The 10,000-nt window shown below is 38.9% G+C and overlaps 1 protein-coding gene across 3 annotated transcripts in view; it reads left to right on the forward strand.

Moving 5' to 3' along the window:
* The window catches only part of LOC138052992 (splicing factor 3A subunit 3-like), a 20,913-nt gene that overhangs the window by 10,664 nt on the left and 249 nt on the right, over positions 1-10,000 (forward strand). For all 3 annotated transcript variants that reach the window (XM_068899642.1, XM_068899643.1, XM_068899644.1), the window contains exons 7-20: positions 11-93; positions 1,691-1,763; positions 2,638-2,703; positions 4,412-4,480; positions 4,643-4,710; positions 4,959-4,999; positions 5,227-5,360; positions 5,929-5,994; positions 6,103-6,201; positions 7,238-7,317; positions 7,470-7,500; positions 8,013-8,103; positions 9,238-9,293; positions 9,989-10,000. The exon at positions 9,989-10,000 is cut by the window's right edge and continues 249 nt beyond it. In XM_068899642.1, coding sequence (XP_068755743.1) covers positions 11-93; positions 1,691-1,763; positions 2,638-2,703; positions 4,412-4,480; positions 4,643-4,710; positions 4,959-4,999; positions 5,227-5,360; positions 5,929-5,994; positions 6,103-6,201; positions 7,238-7,317; positions 7,470-7,500; positions 8,013-8,103; positions 9,238-9,293; positions 9,989-10,000 — 969 coding nt within the window. The remainder of the gene's footprint in view (positions 1-10; positions 94-1,690; positions 1,764-2,637; positions 2,704-4,411; positions 4,481-4,642; positions 4,711-4,958; positions 5,000-5,226; positions 5,361-5,928; positions 5,995-6,102; positions 6,202-7,237; positions 7,318-7,469; positions 7,501-8,012; positions 8,104-9,237; positions 9,294-9,988) is intronic.

A 10,000-nucleotide genomic window follows, 5' to 3' on the forward strand; every position in this document is an offset into this window, starting at 1 on the left:
ATTTTTGCAGCGCATTGACTATCTTACATACCTAGAAACATTTGACAGACTTTTTGACATTGCCAAAGAGAAGAAGAACCCAGAATATAGAAGGTTAGTAAACATTTGTTGCAAGTGGAGGTCAGGTACCCTGGGGAATGCCAGAGGCCAGGCCTGCAACCCCAACCCCTCCCCACTGGATCACCACCTGTGTGGCCAGCAGTGTATGTGTTGTAGGTAAAATCCGTTCTCGGGTTGAATCTGTTTTTACCTAGGGCGAATATGCACTCCCCCACCCCCCAAAAGGATTGAAAACACTATACCTTCCCTCAAACTCTCATTGCCTTACGCATCTCAACATATCTTCTTACTGTTTTGTAATCGTCTTATCCGGCGGTTTCTGTATTCATACATCACAACATAGTTAGTAAGGAAACAAAAGACTTTGTACTTACCGGTAGCCGAACTCGCACCCTCCAGATCTGTAGTCGTGTGTCTTCACCAGTGAACTACAGCAACGAACATGCTCAACCCAACACAGTTCTTTTCATTTTTTACTTTTTGTATAATAAGTCAATTGCCATATTCATGAATAATAACCAAGAACAGTCCTAAACTGACCCTACTTTCTCTTTAGGCTTAATTTAGGCTTCTAAAAACGGTTCTTTAATTCAGTGTGTATGCTACTTAGGTAAAATGAGGATCACCAATTTAACATAGGTAAAGACAATTTCACCTGAGAACGGATTTTACTGGCAACATATGCATCCCAGCCATGTGCTCCCACACGTTCACCATCATCACAATTCTCAGTGCCTCGGCATGTGTAATCATATTCATTTAAAGCCGAAAGAAATTCTTATCAATGAGAAGCATGCACGGGAAAAAAATGTGTTCTGGCATGAGGAGCCAGGATGGCACAGTCGGTTAGTGCGTGGCCTTGGTGCAAGAGGTCCTGAGTTCGATTCCCAGGTCTCCCATCCTTTAGCTTGTCTCTACTTCTTTCCTTTCAGTGTAGCTTAAGTAGCTTTAAATACCGGTACCCGTAAAACGGAGCACTGATGGAGAGGGGGAAGTAAAATGAGTCCACCGTCGACCTCAGATTTGTCAGTTTAATTACTGTTACGAGTTATCGACATTAAATATGGCCGCTTTACTTTACTTTAGATTTTATGTTATTGTCCTTGGAAACAGTGCTTTATGTACAAAAGGTACTATAGAAGTGATAGTCACACTTAATTGGACAATTCAAGCAAAAAAAAAATTTCTATGATAGGTACCTGAAAAATTCAGGTAGCTTCAACCGGATTCTAACCTGTGACTTCTCTGATACCTGTGCAATTCTCTACCAGCTGAGCTATGAAGCCACTCAGTTTGGGATCAGGTCAATTTGTTGGGCTCATGTGTTAATTCCCATGAAAGGGCTTGATGAATCAAATAAATTGTATAATAAATAATAATAATTGAAGTGTGGGTTATGGACAAAAGGTACAGCTGTAGAAGTGGTCAAGCTTTCATTAAATTTATTATTTTATTATTATTATAGGTCATAGTTGTAGTAGTACTATTTTTGTTACTGTTGACATTATCATTGTAGACTAATGAAAATTAATAGGGAACATTACCGTATGCATAGATCATTTAAAATAATTACTGCTAATAATATTATTCAAGTCAGACATGTGTATCACTGTTTGTTGTTTTTCATCAGGTATATTGAAGCCCTACTGGATTACTTGTATGACTACAGTCAGAGGATTCTACCACTTTATGACATTGAAGGGGTAAGCTAAATTTAACCAGTGAATTTAAAAATTAAAATCCGGATAGTGCATACATGTACAACTTTCGTCATCATCTTCACCTTAACTTTATAATGCTCACACTATCCCCATCATACATTTTGTAGTAGTCTGCTGCCTCCATGATTGTCGGTATTAGTGTGACCTCTTTGATTCATTATGTGAAATTGCAACATCGCATAATATCAGAAGCCCTGATTATTAATTTTAACCTAACACTACTGTCAGTTTACATGTATGTAATGTATTCTCTATTTTTGGCTGGGTTGTCCGTTGTTTTTTCTTCCAGCAACCAAACTTTTCATTTTACCACAAACTTGTTACCCAGTAAACTTTCTGGTCGTCCCAAACCCACCAATTTCGAACACAGCCGGTGATTCCAAATCCTATACATATGACTAATGGGTTAATAAAAACAATGAAAGGAATGTCAGCATGTGTACAAGTTTACTTTCGTAATCATGCACCACGAACCATAACCAGTTCCAACATGAGGCAGTCAGACTAATGTTTTCTACTTACATTTATGGGGCGTTTAATTGACCGTATTCCAGAATAGGAATACATGGTTCCAGTAGAAGTTAGAAATCCTTCGTTTTTACGGAGATTCACATTAAAATTGTCAAACACCTGCTAAAATGCTATTTTGAAAATATCTTTGTTAGCCTTGTTGTTTCAAAACGCCGAACATACTGTTTTAAATCATCACTCCAAGTAATTCTTATTCCAGTATAGGGTCAATTGAATGCTCCCTTAGATTCATGGAATGATCAGTGAGTTTTCCTTTTTTTGATTTGCTGTCTGCAATTCATGGTAATTTTGATAATTATTCTCTTGATCAATCTCTAAATTTCAGGAGCTTCTTAAAGTAATGTCAGAGTTTAATGAACAGTGGTCAATGGGAACATTTCCTGGATGGACAGTAATGAATTAGTTTTATTTTTTCTCTCTTTGCTTTATTAAGTAATGACAGGTATCCAGAGAGTGTTCAATAAGGCTTTTTTAAGGATTCTTAAAGTCTTGGTACAGGTAAATTTAGGTGTCTCGCTCAAATTTCTTGTTTTTACAAATCTTGAATCGGGGGGCTTTGAAGTATATTTTCCTGAAAAAACAATCCTGAAAAAATCATTTTTAAAACAGGTAAAGTTGCTTTTCTTTGTTTCCTGCCATAACCCACCTTCGAAAAATCGGATTGACGTATCATATCAATCATGCTTGAAAGGATTGGGTGTCAATTGACAGCTTTCTCGCACGATCTGCTACCTTAGCACATTGGCTCAGCATAATTGGCTTTCAAGTAGGGAGCGGAGTTTTTCAGCACACTGTGAATTGCACGCGAGATCTTTAAGCTCGATTTTCTGGGGCTTTATTTTAACACCAAAATTTACAACTTCTCGGACCTCCTGTCCCGACGGGTTCAAAGATATCACTTCAAATGTTTCAGTTCTAATAGATGATTGTACTACCCCAAATAAGGTGTGAACAATTTTTGTTTGTCTTCGTAGACTGATTTTATTGCACTTTTTGCCCGAATTAAGTATGAGATGATAGTTTTGACTTCAATGCATGATATTTCCTTCAATTCGTAACATATCAAAAATTCCTCTCACGGTATTGGAGTGCATTCATTTGGGACAAAGATGCAACAAAGTGTGGTTGTTTTCTCAATAGAGCTAAGGAACAGGAGCTTATGCAGCAGACTTGGTTGTTTTGAGTTTGAGGCCTCAAAGCTAAAAGGCACCATTAAACACCACAACACTAAAACTTTATTTGAATGATTCAATCTATTAGCTTTAACATGATTTAGTTGTATATACTAAAACAGTGGATAGCGTTGAACGCGTGCGCTGATTGGCTATTCAAACACCGGATATCCTTTGCTATTCACCTGCGAGCAATTCGCGCGGGATTTGCTAATTAGCAATTACATTGTATTCACCGAAGTGGGGGTGGCTGGTGGTGGATATTTACTTCGCCGCTTTGCGGCTCGGTAAATACCCGCCACTAACCACCTCCACTTCGGTGAATAGTTGCTAAATATAGTTTGAACCTCTACAAAAAAAGGCGGCGCAACAATTTTTTCCCGCGGACACCTCATTTTTCTTTACCGAAGCCTTACTAAAATTAATGCAACAGTTAAACTTTGTTTGTCAGATTTTGACCATTTTCACTACATGTAGCTTATAGGATGTGAAAAACCTTTATTTTAAGTGACATTGTATGGAAGAAATTTTCAAATAGCCCTACATACAATGTAGAAGGATGTTACATGTAAGTGTACCACAAAATGACTTTGTATGTATAGGTAATATGAAAACGTTGAGTTTCAGTTCTTTTTCTCTGAAAACTTTTATCATCCAAATTTCAAAGATGATACAGTAATAATATTTATATTGATACAACCCTGTTTCGGTGTTTTTGCAGAAATCTGGCAGATCTTCTAAAGATCTTCTAATGACTGAGTATAAAGAAATTACATTTCAAGAAAACGAAATATTAACTAAGCATGACACCCTGGCAAAGCTTTGTCGCTTGAAGTCAGGAAAATCTGGATAGACAATCATGTCCTGGAATTGCTCCTATTGACTTCGATAATACTGATGATATTTTCTCTTTCTTGTTTGTTACAGAAAGATGCCAGTAGTGCTTTAGCACATTCTGGTGCCCATCTTGACCTCTCTGCCTTTTCCTCTCCTGAGGTATGAATTACAAAATTGCTAGTTTTGTTGGAAAAAAGAGGAAATGGCAAATATAACTCATTTAAAGATGAACCTGTGAGAGAGAATCACACACAAATTAAAAGTATTTTTATTCTCTGTTTGGTTTTAAATAATATTTTTTGTCATCTTTACCTTCAAAAGGAATTGGCGTCATTGGGTCTTGATCGCCTCAAGCAAGCTCTTCAAGCTCTTGGGATGAAATGTGGAGGGTATGTACGGAATTTGACATACACTTGCATAAACATGTAGGTAGCCATGTTTACTGGCAGGTTATGTACAATGTATAATAAAATTTAAGTATGAGTGTAGCTTTAGTTACATTGTATGTCATTCTGCTTGGGTGGGCCCGATTGTGTGTTGTTGTTGTTGTTTGCAGTTTCCAAGTCTTTCCTTGCTCTATCCACTTTCGTCGTAGTACGCATGTCACTGATTTTCTTTCACTACTTTTTTCTTGCAGAACACTTGAAGATAGAGCGCAAAGACTTTTCAGTACTAAAGGTACATGTACGATATGGGAACTGGTAGCACAAACCCATGAGAGTTAGTCTCGTATCCCATTAGCTCATAAGTTAAATGGACGGGAGGGTAAATGCTAGTACTAGCTGTAGTACGGGCATCTGTTTACTCGGAGGTAACCCTTTAATCCCAAGCTATTCTACAATACGAGGGTAAATAAAGATAATAATTTTTTTTTGCTTGATTTTTCTTGTTTTTTTTTCTATAAGGAGTGCCATTAGATCAACTCGATACATCTTTATTTGCCAAAGCAAGAACTGGAAAGGGACGAGACAACTCACAGAAGCAACGCGAGATAGCTGCGCTTGAAGCTCAGGTTTATCATTTGACGGAACTGCTTGGGGTATGTTAGTCACTTTTCATTCAGTCATGCGAAGCAGACCTCAAAGTGTTACTCTAGTAGTATGGGCATCTGCTTACTCGAAATTTATGGACAATGCCGGGTTGACACAACTTGTTATCACACAATCTCCACAACCCTCTTTTTCTCCTGAATAGCAGTCTTATGGCAAAAGTTTTGACTTAGCTGATATTTTAAAATGTTTTCATTTTTATTGCATCATCCGATTACAAATTTGGATGCTAAACTTGTGGAACCTGAGCCATCAAACCATTCAGTGTGTACCGCCGACCGGTTAGCTCAGTTAGATGAGCATCGAACCCCCGCGGGGAGGGTGTGAGTTAAACTCTGACCGGACCAACAAGTACTCAAGGTCTTTAAGTGTCGCCTTTGTATTATCCGCGAATTGTTAGACTTTCTATTCTACTCGGAAAACCCTTGTTCGTAAACTCTGTGTGACCTTAAAGAGCCCGCACACTATTCGGAAAGTGCAGGGTACGGAGTTCCCGGTCTTTGTGGTCTGGTCTGAATTCTGAGGGCCACAAGTTGTATTTTATTTTATTAATTTCAGGAGCAAAGGCAGGCAACACGCGAAAACGTTGAAAGGAAACAGGCGCGGACCTCAGACGAATTGGAGGTAAGCTTGACGGCTGTGTCTTGCATAATTTACGTATTATGAAACTTGTTTCCCCCTTTGGTGCCTATCTGGAAGCGTCTCTCTTAATTTCCTTTAATTTTTTCATAGGAAGAGGAAGAGCATGAAGAAGGACACGAATCTGATTCGGATGATGAAGAAACTGTACTTTATAACCCTAAAAACCTGCCGCTTGGGTGGGACGGGAAGGTAAACAGAACGTTTTTGTTATTACCCTTGACTGTCGAAGCAGTTTGTTTTCGTAGCAAACATGAAACTATGAATACTTTTAGTTTGTGCTTTTGATTGCTATGAGAAAAATAAATCAAAATAAAACTATAAATACTTTTAGTTTGTGCTTTTAATTGCTATGAGTTCCTTGAATTCTTAAGGCCCTCGCAAACCAGGAAACATTCTTGTGGAAACATTGTTTCCCGAAATATTTTCGCGGCGCGTAAACGAGGAAAAATTTGCGGAGGAAGCAAAATGTTTCTGAACAAATTCAGAAACCTGAACCCGAACCTTGACCTGAAGCAAACTGGCGAGAATTTTCAAGACTGCGCGTGGTGTTTTATCTTAAGAATTCACACTTCCTGGTGTTATTTCTTAATCTATGGACCTTTCAATGAAAAGTAACCCTTTATGGGCTCATACGTGGCGCGAGTTTTTAAAGTAAAAAGTATCTTTTGCTTATTTTAAAGACCTTTCAAGCTTATTCGGAGATGTAATGCATCATGGGCAGCGCATGCATTTCAAGTCTGACCATCTGCCTTTACTTATCTGTTCAAAATCCGAGATATTTGGTTCATTGCAGAGAGGGACTGGAAACGAGAGTGCGACACCTTTATGGGTGTCACTTGTTGCCTTATCGGAGGTGCATTACTGGTGCCAAGTTTGAATATCATTACGCCAATATTTTCGGAGATGTTCTCAATCTTGGGATTTATTACAGTCATGTGTAGTCTGTGACGTCGTCAAATTTTGAACAAAAACTTGAATATCTGTGGAACAAGAGAAGGTATTCCAATTCTTTATCATTTTGAAAGATCTTTAGAATAAGCAAAAGACATCTTTTACTTCATAGGCACTCTAAGCCCGTCACAAAGGCGTAAAATCGTACTGATCACGCGCGCATAAACGCCATCTGTTGGGACTGAAATGCAACACTCGTTGTTGCTGTTTTTCGACTGGCACCGAACTCTTAAAGAGAATATGTGATGAAGTGATCGTGTTCTTATTTCCACAGCCCATCCCGTACTGGTTGTACAAGTTGCATGGACTCAACATAAGCTACAACTGTGAAATATGCGGAAACTTTACTTACAGGTAAACAATACAGTATTAGACGTCTCCTTCAGCGACTTCGCTGATCGGCTGGTTATGTGGGGTGAAATTAGATCTAAATCTTTGTTGATAATGCAGAGTACCTAACCTTCTATCGCCTCTTGCTCACTTTTGGATTTTTTTATTTCCTTTAGGGGCCCGAAGGCTTTCCAGAGGCATTTTGCGGTAAGGTCGTTTTTTGTAGCCTTCAGTAATCACCTTGGATTTACTCTTGTTACATGTTGTACTGAGTCTTCGGAATAAGCGTTCTAGTATTTTTTACCTGCTGACTGAGTGGAAAGGCCGGAGTGGAAAATATTTGGCTCCAGATCACGGCGGACGGACCGAGCGCTGCTAGGTCCGTACGCCATGACCGAGACATGGCTTAGTCAAATAAGTGTTTTATCGTACATGTATGGTCTCTTTTGCCTCTCCGTGAGCACTTGGGATCGATGATGTAGTTCTCATTAAAAACTATGAATTTTAACCGAAGATTATCTATTATCTTGTTCCTGTTTCCGTTAGGGTGTACAATAAAATTGGATAGTTGGGACTCGAACCCTCGAAAATCAATTAACGTATTCCTTGTAGGGGCGTACAGCTCCATACTAGGAGTTTCTCAATGATTTTACAGTGACAGTGCGCGCAGGGCCTTATGGCTGATGCTTGTGATAATGATGTCCTTTGTTTATTCTTAGGAATGGCGTCATGCTCATGGTATGAGGTGCCTAGGAATACCAAACACAGCTCATTTTGCCAACGTTACGTTGATAGAGGATGCTGTGGCATGTACGTTTTGCATCTTTTGGTTGTACATACATTTTGTTGCTTCAGATGAATAGGATTTTGCTGCAGTTATGTTCAAAATTTAAATTGCACCTAGTGCTGCTAATTTTAATGCTAACCAAATAATGCACAGAATAAGACAAAGTCATATTTTGGAACATCGGAGAGAGTAATAAGTCTTGAAATGATCTTTCCGGTAAGATAGCTGTAGTTTGGGTAGACCACTTCATCGGTAACGCAGCAGACTGTGAGCATTATCTCCTTTGCTCTAAATCGTTGAAAAGAACTCGTACGTTGAACTGTCAAAACGGCGAACATTCAGTGTTGAAGCTGCGGGTCGCGCGCTCGCGGTATTTGAGTTTTGTTTGGTAGCGTCGTCAGGGACGACAAACAAGACTCGTTACTAAACCAGGAATATCTGACTCCATTTGGTGGGCTCGTGAGCATTCAGTGTTCAACGTTGGTATTTTATTATGACCGTTGACAACCGAGGAACTGATAATGGCTCAATTCGCGTCGAATCTGGAAAAAAAAAAGTTCACAGGAAGGAAGCGACACACAATGGCAATGAGGTTTGGCTTTTTGATGGAGAATTTTTTCGTAAAATTATTTTCTCAGGTCTCGGGTCTTGTCTTCCCGTACAAATCCTTATATTCCCTCACACTGAGCTTGGGGCGCCTGTGGTTCAACGCACGCGTTCGTTTTAACAACTTAGAGAAAAAGAGATAATGTTCGCAGTCCAGTAACGCAAGGTCATGAGTTCAAATCCCGTTCCAGCTTGAATTTTTCATTTCGCTGATGCTCAAGTAACGCTCATAACTGCGTTGATCATTCCACACGAGTGATGTTGAAGTTGGGCAGAAGAGTAAAGGGACACTTTGTGACGCTTATTGAAATCAGCGTGCAACTAATTAAGGTCATTCCTGGACATATCTGATCATTCCAAGACCTAAAAAATGCCTTTTGTTGCTTTGACCAATCTTTTCACCAAAGCAAACATATTTTCACGTTTTCTCCTCGAAAGTTCGGTTTGTATGCTCCCGCGAACTCGAGGCAAAACAGGCCCTTGTTTTTTAAGCATTTTTATGGTATTTTGTTCTCTTTGTCTTTGTTTCACGTCCGCTGTCCGTTTTACAGTGTGGCATAAATTGAAGGCCGTGAAAGCTAAAGAACGGTGGCTTCCTGAACAAGAGGTGAGAGTACTTTTTGCTGCTTTTTTTTTCTTTCATTTTTTTTGACAACCTGACTACCAGATTATCTGACCTGTCTGATTGCGCAACTCGGTTCTACTAATCTGGTGGCTTCTCGATTTTTTGAAAACATAAAGGTCTTCTTGTTAATGGATATAAGCGTCTGCCCATCTGACTGACGTGCAAAGTTTAGTCTCTTTAAATTAATGTTGGTTGTATAGGTGTTTAAAGTTGAAATCAGCAGTAGTCTTAGCTTGCAATCTTTGTGGTATCCATAGTGTTGAAGTAAGAATTCCCATACGAAGAGGGGTTTCTCTCTTCTGACTGAAGCATTCACCCGTGGAGCGGGTGGTGGGTGGAAAACTCTGGTGTCAGGATGGGGAAATGAGGGACGATCATTGCCAAGAGTTATGATTATAGTCTGTAAAATTTGAAAGAGAAATTCACAAAGCAAACTCTCAACCTCAAGAGGGAATTAACAAATAAAAGAAAGTCCGTGTGAAAAATGAGAGCTTTAATTTCACAAACAGCCAGAAAATACAAGAAACTAAATTAAGTAGTAGGGTTTAACGAAAAGTAATACTGTTACCATGTCAAGTGTGGATAAATATTTGTGACTTAAAAATTTTCGTTCTCAGAAAAATTACTTTGAAGCACAAAAAAAGTTTAGTCTGTTAAATTTAACATTCTATTTTTAGGAAGAGTACGAA

The sequence above is a fragment of the Montipora capricornis genome, chromosome 6, assembly GCF_036669925.1.
Source record: "Montipora capricornis isolate CH-2021 chromosome 6, ASM3666992v2, whole genome shotgun sequence".
Classification (NCBI taxonomy): domain Eukaryota; kingdom Metazoa; phylum Cnidaria; class Anthozoa; order Scleractinia; family Acroporidae; genus Montipora; species Montipora capricornis.